The sequence below is a fragment of the Symphalangus syndactylus genome, chromosome 4, assembly GCF_028878055.3.
Source record: "Symphalangus syndactylus isolate Jambi chromosome 4, NHGRI_mSymSyn1-v2.1_pri, whole genome shotgun sequence".
NCBI lineage: Eukaryota > Metazoa > Chordata > Mammalia > Primates > Hylobatidae > Symphalangus > Symphalangus syndactylus.
The window spans coordinates 99,889,063-99,903,381 of record NC_072426.2 but is presented as its reverse complement, the minus strand read 5'-3'; the positions used below and the strand labels follow the sequence as shown (position 1 = coordinate 99,903,381).

The 14,319-nt window shown below is 48.2% G+C and overlaps 3 protein-coding genes and 1 long non-coding RNA gene across 18 annotated transcripts in view; 3 read left to right on the top strand and 1 right to left on the bottom strand.

Annotated features, from left to right (window-relative positions):
* Positions 1-1,349, top strand: part of SEC24C (SEC24 homolog C, COPII coat complex component) — a 28,130-nt gene extending 26,781 nt beyond the window's left edge. For all 13 annotated transcript variants that reach the window (XM_063637511.1, XM_063637508.1, XM_055275733.2 and 10 more), the window contains one exon: positions 143-1,349. In XM_063637511.1, coding sequence (XP_063493581.1) covers positions 143-283 — 141 coding nt within the window. In that variant the 3' untranslated portion in view covers positions 284-1,349. The remainder of the gene's footprint in view (positions 1-142) is intronic.
* Positions 1,350-1,424: 75 nt separating this feature from the next.
* Positions 1,425-5,299, top strand: FUT11 (fucosyltransferase 11). 2 transcript variants are annotated; one of them, XM_055275738.2, is made up of 3 exons: positions 1,425-2,246; positions 2,379-3,004; positions 4,693-5,299. In XM_055275738.2, exons 1-3 carry the CDS (start codon positions 1,539-1,541, stop codon positions 4,835-4,837), a joined length of 1,479 nt encoding a protein of 492 aa, XP_055131713.1. In that variant the 5' UTR covers positions 1,425-1,538; the 3' UTR covers positions 4,838-5,299. The 2 variants fall into 2 exon arrangements, with proteins under 2 accessions (XP_055131713.1, XP_055131714.1); XM_055275739.2 differs by lacking the exon at positions 4,693-5,299 and adding an exon at positions 4,571-4,634.
* Positions 5,300-7,558: 2,259 nt separating this feature from the next.
* LOC129481016 (uncharacterized) lies at positions 7,559-10,374 on the bottom strand. 2 transcript variants are annotated; one of them, XR_008657228.2, is made up of 2 exons: positions 10,144-10,374; positions 7,559-9,740 (listed from the first exon to the last, which is right to left on the bottom strand). It is a non-coding gene; the product is annotated as an uncharacterized lncRNA (long non-coding RNA). The 2 variants fall into 2 exon arrangements; XR_010120374.1 differs by having other exon boundaries at positions 7,559-9,961; positions 10,144-10,351.
* Positions 10,375-10,406: 32 nt separating this feature from the next.
* CHCHD1 (coiled-coil-helix-coiled-coil-helix domain containing 1) lies at positions 10,407-11,730 on the top strand. The gene is made up of 3 exons (XM_055275742.2): positions 10,407-10,566; positions 10,687-10,805; positions 11,431-11,730. The coding sequence occupies exons 1-3, from the start codon at positions 10,443-10,445 to the stop codon at positions 11,542-11,544; spliced, it is 357 nt and encodes a 118-aa protein (XP_055131717.1). The 5' UTR covers positions 10,407-10,442; the 3' UTR covers positions 11,545-11,730.
* Positions 11,731-14,319: the final 2,589 nt, after the last annotated feature.

The window sequence follows — 14,319 nt, the reverse complement described above, 5'->3', positions numbered from 1 at the left end:
AACCCTGGATTTCTTACCTTGTCAAGTCCTCACCTAGAAGTGGGGGTTGGGTGGGGAATGAGTAAGTGACTACCTAATGAGATTTCTGGGCATGTTTAATTTCCTTTGGCCTTGCCTTATGAACCCTGAATTCTGGCCATAGCTTACCGTGGTAAAACAGGAGGACAAGCTGGAGATGCTGTTCAAGCACTTCCTGGTGGAAGACAAGAGTCTGAGTGGGGGAGCATCTTATGTGGACTTTCTCTGTCATATGCACAAGGAGATTCGGCAGCTACTGAGCTAAAGCAAGTGGGTAAATGGCATAAGGCCCAGGCCAGCTTCCAGAAAGCACCCCAGGATATCAGAGAAATTGGGACAGTACCATATCTTATGTAAGCTGACCTCAGTCTCTTTGGGGGGAGGGGGAGATATAAGGAGACACCTTCTTTCTGGGCTCAAGTATCCTGCCACTCTGTCATGTCCTGCTGATGGAAGGTGCCCCTGTTCCCTCACTCTACCCTCTTTTTCCTGCTAATCCTGTCATAATGAATGTAGTTTCTCAGTTCACTGTATATGATTCGGTATTGGGGGTTTGGAGGCACCCAGACCCTGGCAATATTATGTATCTCTTTGGACCAGTCTCCCAAGAGGAGAGGGGCAGGCAGGAAAGAGTGGGGATCCTAAGGTTACTACAGGGGGCTCAGTGTCATCCACAACTTCCTATATTAGGGATAAAACATACAGGTGCACAAGAGCTGGGGTATAGCCCATAGGTGGTGGAGAGAAAAGTGGTCAGTCCTTCTTGGGCCTGGAGGTTAGCAGTCAAGTTTCTCAGCTTTCACTGCTCTCTCGCTCTCTCCTGCAATGATTGATGATCACTCCGTGGATAGAGAGGCACACTGTCAGAGATGACCTGGGAACTGAGTTGCAAAATATATTAAGATCTGGGAGAGGTACTAGCCTCCTTTCCAGCTGGAGAGGCCCCAACATTGGATGGTTCTGTAGGGAGCCTAGGGAGCCTGGTCATCAACTTGCAATACCTCACAGAGCCAGTTCACATCCCACTCTGAGCTCCCACGAGAAACACTGCTTCTCCAGGCCCGGGGTTGTTGGGGAGAGAGGCAGAGTCAGCTGGAGCGCCGTTCTCTCCTGCCGGGACACTGCTTGGGCTTTGGTATTGACTGAGTGGCTGACAGTTATCTTCCAACCCCAACTGGCTTGGGGGCAGGACAAGGGCTAGGCTTGATGGTGGCCAGGCTTGCCTGCTCCCCGCCTGGGATGCCCCTGCTCTGGACCTCTCATTTCTCTTCATTGGTTTATTTTTCAATGCATCTTTAATTTGTAAAGAAATAAAATAAATTAAGATATAACCATTAGCCTCAACTTTACTCCCGAAAGCTCACTTTGCTTTTAGTCTTGGCCGTCGGCTGAGCGGAACTGCGCATGCGCCGCGTGCCCCCGTGGCGTAGTGCCTCGTCCCGTCACGACTATCCGCTGGGCGGGGTCCGTGCTGGCCGAGGTCCGTGCTGGCCGAGGGCGCGCCGGCTGCCGGAGTGGACATGGCGGTCGGCCCTACTGGGGCGGTGCTGGCTTTTCTTGGGGTGCTTAGTGTCTGTGCAGCCAGCGGCTATGGGTCCGTGGCGGAGAAGGAGGCCGGCGGGGAGGCGGAGTGGGCGGAACCGTGGGATGGCGCGGTTTTCCGGCCGCCCTCGGCGCTGGGCGCAGTGGGGGTGACGCGCAGCTGTGGGACGCCGCGGCCAGGGAGGGAGGAGGCGGGGGACTTGCCGGTGCTGTTGTGGTGGAGCCCAGGGCTATTCCCCCACTTCCCGGGAGACTCGGAGCGCATCGAGTGTGCGCGCGGCGCGTGCGTGGCGTCCCGGAACCGTCAAGCGCTGAGGGACTCGCGGACGCGCGCGCTGCTCTTCTACGGCACCGACTTCCGCGCGTCGGACGCGCCGCTGCCGCGCCTGGCGCACCAGAGCTGGGCGCTCCTCCACGAGGAGTCGCCACTCAATAACTTCTTGCTGAGCCACGGCCCGGGCATCCGCCTCTTCAATCTTACCTCCACCTTCAGTCGCCACTCGGATTACCCGCTGTCGCTGCAGTGGCTGCCCGGGACCGCCTATCTGCGCCGCCCGGTGCCTCCGCTTCGGGAACGCGCGGAGTGGCGCCGCCGCGGCTACGCGCCGCTGCTCTATCTGCAGTCACACTGCGATGTGCCCGCGGACCGGGACCGCTACGTGCGCGAGCTCATGCGCCACATCCCGGTGAGTGAGGGCGGGCCGGAGGGGAGGGAAAGGAGAGGGCGGGCTGAGGCCAGGACTCCAGGTGTCCAGGACTCCAGGTGTCCAGGCCTCCAGGGCCGCACCCTCATGACAGCCTTACTCTACCCGGTCTAGGTAGACTCCTACGGGAAATGCCTGCAGAATCGGGAGCTGCCCACCGCGCGGCTACAGGACACAGCCACGGCCACCACCGAGGATCCAGAGCTCTTGGCTTTCTTGTCCCGCTATAAGTTCCACTTGGCCCTGGAAAATGCCATCTGTAACGACTACATGACAGAAAAACTGTGGCGTCCCATGCATCTGGGCGCTGTGCCCGTGTACCGTGGCTCTCCCTCTGTGAGGGACTGGATGCCGAACAATCACTCCGTCATCCTGATTGATGATTTTGAGTCTCCTCAGAAGCTGGCAGAATTTATTGACTTTCTGGACAAGAATGATGAGGAGTATATGAAATACCTGGCATACAAGCAACCTGGGGGCATCACCAACCAGTTCCTTCTGGATAGTCTGAAGCATCGGGAGTGGGGAGTGAATGATCCTTTGCTGCCTAACTACCTCAACGGCTTCGAGTGTTTCGTCTGTGACTACGAACTGGCTCGGCTGGATGCCGAGAAAGCCCACGCGGCCTCTCCCGGTGACAGCCCCGTCCTTGAGCCCCACATTGCCCAGCCCTCACACATGGACTGCCCAGTGCCCACACCTGGCTTTGGCAATGTGGAAGAGATTCCTGAGAATGACAGGTAAGAATGCTGGGGTCCCCTGCAGCCATCAAATCATTTACTTACTTGCTTACTGTGGGCAATTAAGTAGCACTAGGTGCTGAGCAGGTGCAGGAGGAAATTATCACATGGGCTCACTCTGTCTTTAAGGTGTCAACAGTCTAGTTGGGGGGATAAGACAAGCTGAAAAAGCTGAATAGATGTAAAATATAATTCAAGGCAACATGAAAATCAGCTTATGTGAACAGTGTTTCCAGTAGTGGTTCAAAAAGATGAACCAGAGCACAGGGCCTGTGCAGACAGGGGAGAGAGAAAATGGGGCAAATAAATAGGGACAAGGCTATAAATATCATTAATACCAGGCTCAGGAGTTTGCACTGCACTAAAAATCAACTCAGCTATTTGAGCACCTTTTATAGAGTGGAAATGGGGGTGGGCAGTAGAGAAGAGCATTTTGAGGGAGGCTTTTCTGCAATAGTCAGGGCTTACACTTGTTAACTAGCCATAATTTTTTTTTAAGCGGCTGTGCTAAGGATGAGCCCCATGTAGTTGGTGCATGTGGGGACACACTGCCTGTGTAACCAGAAAAACTAGGCATGGCCGGGCACGGTGGCTCACACCTGTAATCCTAGCACTCTGGGAGGTCAAGGTGGGAGGAACACTTGAGGCCAGGGGTTCCAGACCAGCCTGGACGATATAAGACCCTCTCTGTACAATTTAAAAACTAAAAGCCTGGGGTAGTGGCACATGCCTGTAGTCCTGGCTACTTGGGAGGCTGTGGTGGGTGGATTGCTTGAACCTAGGAGTTCAATGCTGTAGTGAGCTAGGATCGTGCCACTGCATTCCAGCCTGGGTTGGAGTAAGACCCTGTCACACACACACACACACACACACACACACATAACAATGCACAATGTGCATCAGAAGGGAAGCGAATAGGCTAGTGTAGTAGGTGGCAAAAGGTGGTGGTATTGGTAAACAAGGCCAGCATGAGGTGTGGGGTGGGAAAATGTTGAAACCACTTGTAGCAAGCCACACCCGTTGGGGGAGAGGTGATAAGATTATTAAGCTGAAGTAAAGCTGCTAGAATGGCCTATAGAAACCGACTTGGACAGTGGATGGCAGCAGAAGGCCATTTATTAATAGATGCTGCTGGCAGTTTTGTCCCGATAGTTGGAATCCTTCACCAAGTAATTTGTATCTAATTACAAATTGTTTGTATCTGAACATAATATGATTTACTAGAGGAAAAGTATGAAAAAATATGAAACATTAAGAAAATATTCAGGTTATGTCTTTTCTAGATACTGGATACTACTTCATTTTGATGCACCTTCATTTTGATTATTGGCATAAAGGTGAAACTTAAAAGATAATCATCTAAAGACCCCTGCCCCCTTGCTTTCCTTATGGAGACTGCCACTTCCAGTCTGCCCTCTGCTTTGCCTGCCTCTGAACCCCCTCCACATTTGGGAGCCAGAAGCAGGCAAGTCAGGAATTGTAGCTTGTGATGTCTTTGTGTTTGTAGCTTACTGCCTGTCGCTTGGGCTAATATTGGATTTACTTCACGTTGTCTTCCCTTCGCAGCAGTCTTGTCCAAGTTAGAGACCGCTGTATCTGCTTAAGATTTCTTTAGCCCCACTCAGAAAAAGGCAGGACTCATAACTATGCTGCAGTTCCATAATCCAACCCCCATTTTGGTATTTCAGTTGGAAAGAGATGTGGCTGCAAGATTATTGGCAAGGTCTGGACCAGGGGGAAGCTCTCACTGCCATGATCCACAACAATGAAACAGAGCAGAGGACATTTTGGGATTACCTACATGAAATCTTCATGAAAAGGCAACATCTCTAAGTGCCCTTGCAAGAGCCTTTAACTTGGCGGAGATAAGGAGATCTTATTCTACCATGGGACATAAGGAGCATCCACTGCACAAACCCTTAATGAACACTGTCTTTTCATGGATTCAAGGAATTCCAGTTTTATCTATTAAGATTTTATCTTAATGATGAGTAGCCAAGGTCTAACATAGGGCCTCTCAAGGAGAGATGGTGGCATACAATTCTTGCTTCAGTGGGAAACAGAACTCTAAAACATCCATTTGATTAAGGTGCTGGTCCAACAGAGTTTTTAAATTACTCACTTCTTTATTTCATCCTTTCAACTGTACTTGTCTACCAGTGAAGTAAGATGGGTCAGGTTACGACTTACAACTTTTGTTCTATTCCCCAAACTCATTATTCGGTACGTTTCCCAATAATCTCTTTTTCTCATCTCTTGCTTTATAAATTGTTATGTTGGTGGAGAAGCAAAACATTTGGTGAGTTGTATTCTGGTTTTCCGGAGTTGGATTTTTTTATACTATATTCTTTGCTTTCATGTCAAACTTCTATTTATTTTTATTTTTTATTTTTTGTATTTTTTGTAGAGATGAGGTTTTGCCATGTTGCCCAGGTTGGTCTCCAACTCCTGGATCAAGCAATCCATCCGCCTTGACCTCCCAGAGTGCTGGGTTTACAAGCATCAGCCACCTCACCCAGCCCTAATTTTTTTTTTGGCTTTTTCTGGCCAGGCGTAGCGGCTTATGCCTGTAATCCCAACATTTTGGGAGGCCGAGGAGGGGCAACTGCTTGAAGCCAGGAGTTTGAGACCATCCTAGCAAGAACTTGTCTCTAAAAAAAATAAAAGAATTAGCAGGGCATGGTGGTGCACACCTGTAGCCCTAGACACTTGGGAGGTTGAGGCAGGAGGATCACTTGAATCCAGGAATTTAAGGCTGCAGTGAGCCATGATCATGATCACTGCACTCCAGCCTGGGTGACAGAGCGAGACACCATTTCAAATTATATGTATATACGCTTCCCTATGACTTTTTTTTTTTTTTTTTTGAGACGTAGTTTCGCTCTTACTGCCCAGGCTGGAGTGCAATGGCGCAATCTCAGCTTACTAGAACCTCCGCCTCCCCAGTTCAAGTGATTCTCCTGCCTCAGCCTCCCGAGTAGTGGGGATTACAGGCGCCCGTCACCACGTCTAGCTAATTTTTGTATTTTTAGTAGAGATGGGGTTTCACCATGTTGACCAGTCTGGTCTCGAACTCCTGAGCTCAGGTGATTCACTTGCCTTGGCCTCCCAAAGTCCTGGGATTACAGGCGTGAGCCACCGTGCCCAGGTGCCCCCACCTTTTTTTTTTGAGGCAGAGTCTCACTCCATTACCAAGGCTAGAGTGCAGTGGCATGATTTTGGCTCACTGCAGCCTCTGCCTCCCAGGTTCAAGCAATTCTCCTCGTGCCTCAGCCTCCAGAGTGATGGGATTACAGGCGCACACCACCACGCCTGGCTAATTTTTTTGTATTTGTTTTAGTAGAAACAGGGTTTTGCCATGTTGGCCAGGCTGGTCTCAGGCTCCTGACCTCAAGTGACCCACCCGCCTCGGCCTCCCAAAGTGCTGGGATTACAGGAGTGAACCACCGTGCCCAGCCTGAGACTACTTTTTGATGGAGCCCACTCAAGGGGATGAGGAGGTTTAAGCCACAAGTGGCTGGCTAAATAAAAGCTTAGTCAGAGCCGGGCGCGGTGGCCCACACCTGTAATCCCAGCTACTTGGGAGGCTGAGGCAGGAGAATTGCTTGAACCTGGGAGGCGGAGGTTGCGGTGAGCCAAGATTTCGCCATCGCACTCCAGCCTGGGCGACGAGCGAAACTCCATCCCCCCCCCGCCAAAAAAAAGCTTAGTCAGATTTGGGGATGCAGCCAAACCCTTCTATTGCTGTGGTTTGAACATACAGTCTAATGAGCAGGGAGACCATTAGCTCTTTCTGGGGCAGTGGGACAGGAAAGAATACCTTGGACCTTAGAGCTACTCTAGTTGTAATGTATTAATGAGTTATCACTAGAGAAGTTCCACAGTTTATCAATATATTATCTATACCTATATCTACATATCTATATAGATAGATATATGTTAGATGCTTCAACTAGGGTCTACACTTAATATACTGACATCTAAGGATGCAGCCAAGAAAAGCTGTAATTAGGCTGAATTTTATTGCCAAAGTTGTTCTTTTTTCATTTAATCCTTTAATAAAAGATTATCTTCGTAAATTACATAAAGTTTGCTTACTCCGTTTGACCTTTTGCCGAAAAGAACAAGAGGGAAGACAGACCTTCAGGCTGGGTGCAGTGGCTCATGCCTATGATCCCAGAACTTTGGGAGGCCAAGGTAGGAGGATTGCTTGAGCCCAGGGATTCAAGACCAGCTTGGGTAACATGGCAAAACCCCATCTCTACAAAAAACAGAAAAAATTAGCTGGGCATGGTGTGTGTGCCTGTAGATCCAGCTACTTGGGAGGCTGAAGTGGGAGGATCGCCACTGCACTCCAGCGTGGGTGACAGAGTGACACCCTGTCTCAAAAACAGAAACTAAAAAAAAAAAAAAAAAAAAAACCTTCAAAAATATATCTAAGCCAGATGTGATGGCATGGGTCTGCAGTCCCAGCTACTCAGAAGGCTGAGGCAGGAAGATCGCTTGAGCCCAGGAGTTTGAGGCTGTAGTACACTGTGAGTGTGCCTATGAGTACCAACTGGGCAACATAGTGAGACCCCTGTCTAAAAAAAAAAAAAATCTGTTGGGCTGGGTGAGGTGGCTCATGCCTGTAATCCCAGAACTCTGGGAGGCCACGGGGGGTGGGGGGGGGGGGGGCAGATCACCTGAAGTCGGGAGTTCGAGACCAGCCTGACCAACATGGAGAAACCTCATCTCTACTAAAAATACAAAATTAGCTGGGCATGGTGGCGCATGACTGTAATCCCAGCTACTCAGGAGGCTGAGGCAGAAGAATCGCTTGAACCCAGGAGGTGGAGGTGGTGGTGAACGGAGATCACGCCATTGCACTCCAGCCTGGACAACAAGAGCAAAACTCCATCTCAAAAAAACAAACAAACAAAAATCTGTTAAAATTTGATATAGTAGGCACTGACAAAAGAGGTCAAATGCAGGATTGATTTCTAAGCTTGCAATCTATCTAAATGCAGATGCTAATTTAGAGTGCATAATACATATTACACAAGTACAGACCTAGGTTAGGGCTTAAATTTCATTATGTGCAATAAAAAGGCTAAGTGATGGTTAAGCAAGGTGTAGAATTATCCTTACCTCTCCTAGACATGAGCTCACATTGGCATTCCTTTCGTACTTTTACGTATAAAGTGGGCAGTTGTTTCTGAATGACTTGCTGGAGCCTCAGGCCTGCTTTGTGCTTGGTGCTTTCCAGACTTTCTCCTTTATTCCTATCACCATATACGTACTCACAAAAGAGCAGTGTAAATCAGGTGTTACATTTCCACAAGGGAAAGTAGAACCAGGAATAGCCACATGATACTGAAAGCTTCACTTTCCCTATAGAGAAAGCAAGCAATATGAATTTTCTGATTTGGGGCCCAGCCTGCTCTGTATACAGCAGCAGGCTCACTCACTGTAGGTTGGCGTTATTGGTAATAGAAATGTCTGATAGGAGTCTTTTAATTATACTCTGGAGTGTGGAGGTGGAGTGCAAGGCTGCTTCCTTTATTACTGCAAGTGTTATTTTCTATTATCTCAGGTTTCGTTTTGTGTAATAAAACTGCTTCTTGTTAAACAATGTCTTCTGCTTCATTATTTTTTTAGGGGTGGTTGTAATAAAGTTGGAGATTTGTAAAAAAGTTTCAGGTCGGGTGTGGTGGCTCATGCCTATAATCCCCGCACTTTCGGAAGCCAAGGAGGGAAGCTCACGTGAGCCCAGGAGTTCAAGAGTAGCCTGGGCAACATACTGAGACCCCATCTCAACAAAAAATAAAAACCTAGCCAGCCGGGTTTGGTGGGTGAGCCTGTGGTCGCAGCTACTCCAGCAGCTGAGGCAGGAGGATCACTAGAGTGAGGCCAAGGCTGCAGTGAGCTAATCATTCCACTGCACTCCAACCTGGGTGACAGAACAAGACCCCAAATCCAAAAATAAATAAAACATTTGCTCATTTAACAAGTATTTATTGGCACTATTCTAGGCACTGGGGATTCAGCAATGAACAAGATAGACAACGTTCCTTCTTTCATGCTTACATTTTTAAATGGCTGTTAGGGATAGGTAAGGCCATAAACAATAAATAAGACAATTCAGACTGTGATAGGTGCTATGGAGAAAACAGGTTGATGGTGGTGGAGTGTGAGAGGTCAGGGAAGCCCTCTGTGACATGAACTGAGACTTAAGGGAAGAAAAATAACCAGCCATGCAGAAATCAGTGGGAAGATTCCAAACATCTGTGATAAGTGATTTTTTTTAATACACTAAATTTACAAATCCAAATAAATGTTCCTCCTCCAAAGTAGTCATGAGCTACAGGCTTGTTTCTGCTTCCATTACCAAAAACATTTCTTGGAGCTTATTTGGAAATGCTTTGAGAATACGCTGCACATCTTTGGAATGAGTTTTGTAAATAGCCAGAAGTGACTTGAGAAACAAGTCTGGCTGGGCGCGGAGGCTCAGTCATGTAAAGCACTTTGGGAGAATGAAGCAGGAAGATCGCTTGAGCCCAGGAGTTCGAGACCAGCCCGGGCAACATGACAAAACCCCGTCCCTGCAAAAAATAATTAGCTGGGCGTGGTGTCTTGCACCTGCGTTCTCAGCTACTCAGGAGGCAGAGGCGGGAGGATCGTTTGAGTTCAGGAGTTTGAAGCTGCAGTGAGCTATGAACGTGCCACTTGCACTCCACTCTAACCAAGAGAGACCCTGTCTCAAAAAAAATTCCGATTAGGCATCACAACTGAAGGTCCAAGTCTATAAGATTGGCGAGAGGACTAAAAAAGACGATGAATGCCAAGTGTTTAAGCTTCATCCTACCAACTGAGATTGTTATAAACGAGCAAACGGTATCTAACTAGTAGCAGTAGTAGCAGTTGTTGTTATAAAATGAAACAAGTCTAATTTTTCTTTGTGGCTTTGTAGTGGTCCTATAGGTAGTGAAAAACGACAGTTCTTGCAGGTTTATTAAAGTAAAACGAATCTTTCCCAACCCAACGTCTTAAAGTCTCAAATTTTGATTCGCCCCCCGACCCCCACCCCCACCCCCACCTCGCCCTATGCCAATCGCCCCTAGACCAAGCCGGCTACCACCAGAACAGTGTCCACTTACCAGGGCCCTTTCCTGCATGTCCCCGGCCTCGTACTGCCCCCAGACTTCGGGGCCCGGAGCCCATCAACGAGAAGCCTCAGTCAGCGTACGAATCCAGAGTCTCCTCCTAATCTGCTGACACGTACGAACCCGCCGCTGTTCGAACCCAGCGTCGCCGCAGCCCCGGCCAAGTAAAAGAAAGAGGTGGCTGCCAGCAAGCCAACGAGCCTTCCCCGAGCTCCGCGCCGATTCGTCCAGCCCGTAGGGGTCACGCGAGGTCACGCACAGAACCGCAAAGCCTGCCGGGAGCTTGGTGCGCGATGGCGACACCCAGCCTGCGGGGTCGCCTGGCACGGTTTGGGAACCCGCGGAAGCCTGTGCTGAAGCCCAATAAACCTCTCATTCTAGCTAACCGCGTCGGGGAGCGGCGCCGGGAGAAGGGCGGTGAGCAGTCGGAGTCAGGAGGGCCCCGGAGCGGAAGCCGGAGCATGAGCAGGGGCGGGTGGGTAGGAGGGCAGGAAGGTGGGTCTTGTGATTGAAGGTCCCCCGGATCTGCCCCTCCAGAGGCGACTTGCATCACGGAGATGTCGGTGATGATGGCTTGCTGGAAGCAGAATGAATTCCGCGACGAGGCGTGCAGAAAAGAGATCCAGAGCTTCCTCGATTGTGCCACGAGGGCTCAGGTGACCGATGGCTCCTGGGGTTCTTTCTCAGGAAAAGAATGGGGGAGATAGAAGTAATGATTCTCCCTGCCTTTTGCTAGGAAAGGCCCTTTCATTCATTTGGGAGGTATATTATTCACGCCAAAGTGGGAAAGGTTATAGTTTTGAAGGCTGTGTGATCTTGACGGATTTATTCATTGCTCTGAACTTTAGAGTTACTGTACGTAAAATGAGGCTAATACCACCTTAAAGAATGTTGTGAGTGTCTGATGAAGTAATGAATGGGAAAACCATTCTGAAAAATGTAAATTGCTGATCAAGTAGACATTATTGTCTGAAATAGAACTAAAGAGACTAAAACTAAATAATGACAATTGTTTGGTTTCCAGCCTAGGCTTAATTGCTAGCTGAGATAGTAGCTTCTGAACATAGTCTCATTTGTAGGTCCCAACGCCCTTCTGTTGAAAAGAGGCTGACATAGATCTCTCCAGGCTGGTTAACATCATGTGCTTTAGGGCATTGTGAGAACTATGGGCCTACGTCAGGACAAACTTCATTGATTGATTGATTTTTTGGGTCAGATCTTAAAAGTCTGGACTAGACAAACTGTAGAGCTGTCATTCTTGCATTTGTTCTGTGTTTTCAGGAAGCCCGAAAGATGAGATCAATACAGGAAACCCTGGGAGAGTCTGGGAGTTTACCTCCAAATAAATTGAATAAGTTGTTACAGAGGTTTCCTAACAAACCTCGCCTCAGCTGAAAATGGACAAGTATTTTCAATGACTGAAATATAGCTTCTGACAACTATGCAGAGGCATTTTAGAGACACTGGCATTGCCATGCCCTCTTTGGAGGGTAGAAGAGACAAAACACTTTTTTCACCCTTTGGAATCGTAGTATGGGTAGAAGTTATGATTTATCTTGAAATAAAATCCTCTGAAGAGAACTTGGCCTTTTGTTGTGAATTAGGTACTCTCTTCATTCTTGAGCTGTTTCCTCCCCTAGACCCTGGAAATTCTTTCCTTCCTGATTTGCCCTAGGAGCAGGACAAATACCGTTGTCTTGTCTTTCCCTGCATTTGAAGTTTTTTACACCATTTAGTGCCCTTGCTTTTGGATGCAATAAGGAAGTTGAAGTTGCCATCGTCTGTAAATACTTAGTGATTGCCTATTTTGTGCGTAGTCCCTGCAAGGTGCTCTCTGAATAATCAAGTTAACAAACTGGTGACCTAGAGGTTCTGCAGATGTGTTTTATTTGAACCATGCAGTTAAAAAAAGTTTTAAAATTAGCTGGTCACGTTCAAAAATAGGAAAAAAAGTCATTAAAATTTCACATTTTAGCTTTATTTATTTGTTTAAGACGGAGTCTCGCTCTGTTGCCCAGGCTGGAGTGCAATGGCACTATCTCAGCTCACTGCAACCTCTGCCTCCAAGGTTCAAGTGATTCTCCTGCTTCAACTTTCCGAATAGCTGGGATTACAGGCACCCACCATCATGACGGGCTAATTTTTCTATTTTCAGTAGAGACGGGGTTTCACCGTGTTGGCCAGGCTGGTCTTGAACTCCTGACCTCAAGTGGACCACCCGCCTTGGCCTCCCAAAGTGCTGGGATTACAGGCATGAGCCACTGTGCTCAGCCACTTATTTTTTTTAATAAAAAAAATTAAAAGCTCTGGCAGCCCTATTTTCTTATTTCCACCTGACAGTAATTAGGTAGAGCTGATTTGTCTGCATTCTCCAGTGACCTCACCACTGGACTCTACAAAATGGTGAAACAGAATTAACAATTGTCTACTTTGTTTATTACCTGTTTACTTCTCTCGAGTTATCTGCCTAGTTGCTGAAGGCATTCGCTTTTGTGATTCCCCTGATATTAGGAAAAATTGCATAGCATTTTATGTATACTCTGCCCTTTCAGGCATAATTCAGTTAGCTTTTTAATGTACTTTACAGCATTAAATGTGGGACAAACCTCAGTGGTGCTTTTAATGCAGCAATGGGATAATTATTAAGGTAAGAAGGGGTCTTGCCTCCCTGACCCACTGACAGCTGTCTATTCCCACATTCTTCATATCCCTTGCATAGAGCCCTGGGCAACTGCCCGTTTCTACAGGATGAGCCTTTTACCTATAGGAAGAAGCTGAGTGCCTAGGCACTTTGGACTAGGCTTAGGAGTTTTGTTTTTTGTTTTTTTTTTTTTTGAGATAGAGTAGAGTCTCGCTCTGTCGCCTGAGCTGGAGTGCGGTGGCGCGATCTCGGTTCACTGCAAGCTCCGCTTCCCGGGTTCACGCCATTCTCCTGCCTCAGCCTCCCTAGTAGCCGGGACTACAGGCACCCACCACTACGCCCGGCTAATTCTTTGTATTTTTAGTAGAGACGGGGTTTCACCGTGTTAGCGGTGATGGTCTCGATCTCCTGACCTCGTGATCTGCCCGCCTCAGCCTCCCAAAGTGCTGGGATTACAGGTGTGAGCCACCGCGCCCGGCCTTAGGAATTCTTAACCTAGGTCAATAGACTCCAGTTAAGACGTCTGTGAACTTGGGGGAAAATTTATATTTTTAACTACAACTGAAATTTAGCATTTCAGTCAGGGCTATGGAAAACAAACCACAGTAACATTATCAAAACCTATATGAAATCATGGTGTTTTCGGCCGGGCGCGGTGGCTCACGCTTGTAATCCCAGCACTTTGGGAGGCCGAGGCAAGCGGATCACGAGGTCGGGAGATCGAGACCACGGTGAAACCCCGTCTCTACTAAAAATACAAAAAAATTAGCCGGGCGTGGTGGCGGGCGCCTGTAGTCCCAGCTACTCGGAGAGGCTGAGGCAGGAGAATGGCGTGAACCCGGGAGGCGGAGCTTGCAGTGAGCCGAGATTGCGCCACTGCACTCCAGCCTGGGCGACGGAGCGAGACTCCGTCTCAAAAAAAAAAAAAAAAAAAGTCATGGTGTTTTCTTTTTTTTTTTTTTTTTTTTTTTTGAGACGGAGTCTCGCTCCGTCGCCCAGGCTGGTGTGCAGTGGCGCAATCTCGGCTCACTGCAAGCTCCGCCTCCCGGGTTCACGCCATTCTCCTGCCTCAGCCTCTCCGAGTAGCTGGGACTACAGGCGCCCGCCACCACGCCCGGCTAATTTTTTTGTATTTTTAGTAGAGACGGGGTTTCACCGTGGTCTCGATCTCCCGACCTCGTGATCCGCCCGCCTCGGCCTCCCAAAGTGCTGGGATTACAAGCGTGAGCCACCGCGCTCGGCCGTCATGGTGTTTTCATATCATGTTACAGTTGGTTACAAATATCTCAAAAAGCATTTATACTCATCACTAGATTCAAAATTATGATAGTTACTACACTTCCTCCTAGATCTTGTCATTTAATGTGTAAATAAAGGAGCATTATTACGTTACAGATTTGTTCCATTAATAGTTTAGTAATTGTATTTAAACAGCTGGTTTCCTTTGTAATTCTTGGTATTTTGTGCATTTGTAAACAATCTGAGAAGGGGGTCCAGAAACCTACCTAGACTGCTAAAGGGTCCATGGC

Coding starts and splice junctions, on each gene's coding strand:
- FUT11 (XM_055275738.2), top strand. CDS start 1,539: ATGGCGGTCGGCCCTACTGGGGCGGTGCTGGCTTTTCTTGGGGTGCTT. Junction 2,247..2,378: donor AGCTCATGCGCCACATCCCG/GTGAGTGAGGGC, acceptor TACCCGGTCTAG/GTAGACTCCTACGGGAAATG. Junction 3,005..4,692: donor GAGATTCCTGAGAATGACAG/GTAAGAATGCTG, acceptor TTGGTATTTCAG/TTGGAAAGAGATGTGGCTGC.
- CHCHD1 (XM_055275742.2), top strand. CDS start 10,443: ATGGCGACACCCAGCCTGCGGGGTCGCCTGGCACGGTTTGGGAACCCG. Junction 10,567..10,686: donor GCGGCGCCGGGAGAAGGGCG/GTGAGCAGTCGG, acceptor CTGCCCCTCCAG/AGGCGACTTGCATCACGGAG. Junction 10,806..11,430: donor ATTGTGCCACGAGGGCTCAG/GTGACCGATGGC, acceptor CTGTGTTTTCAG/GAAGCCCGAAAGATGAGATC.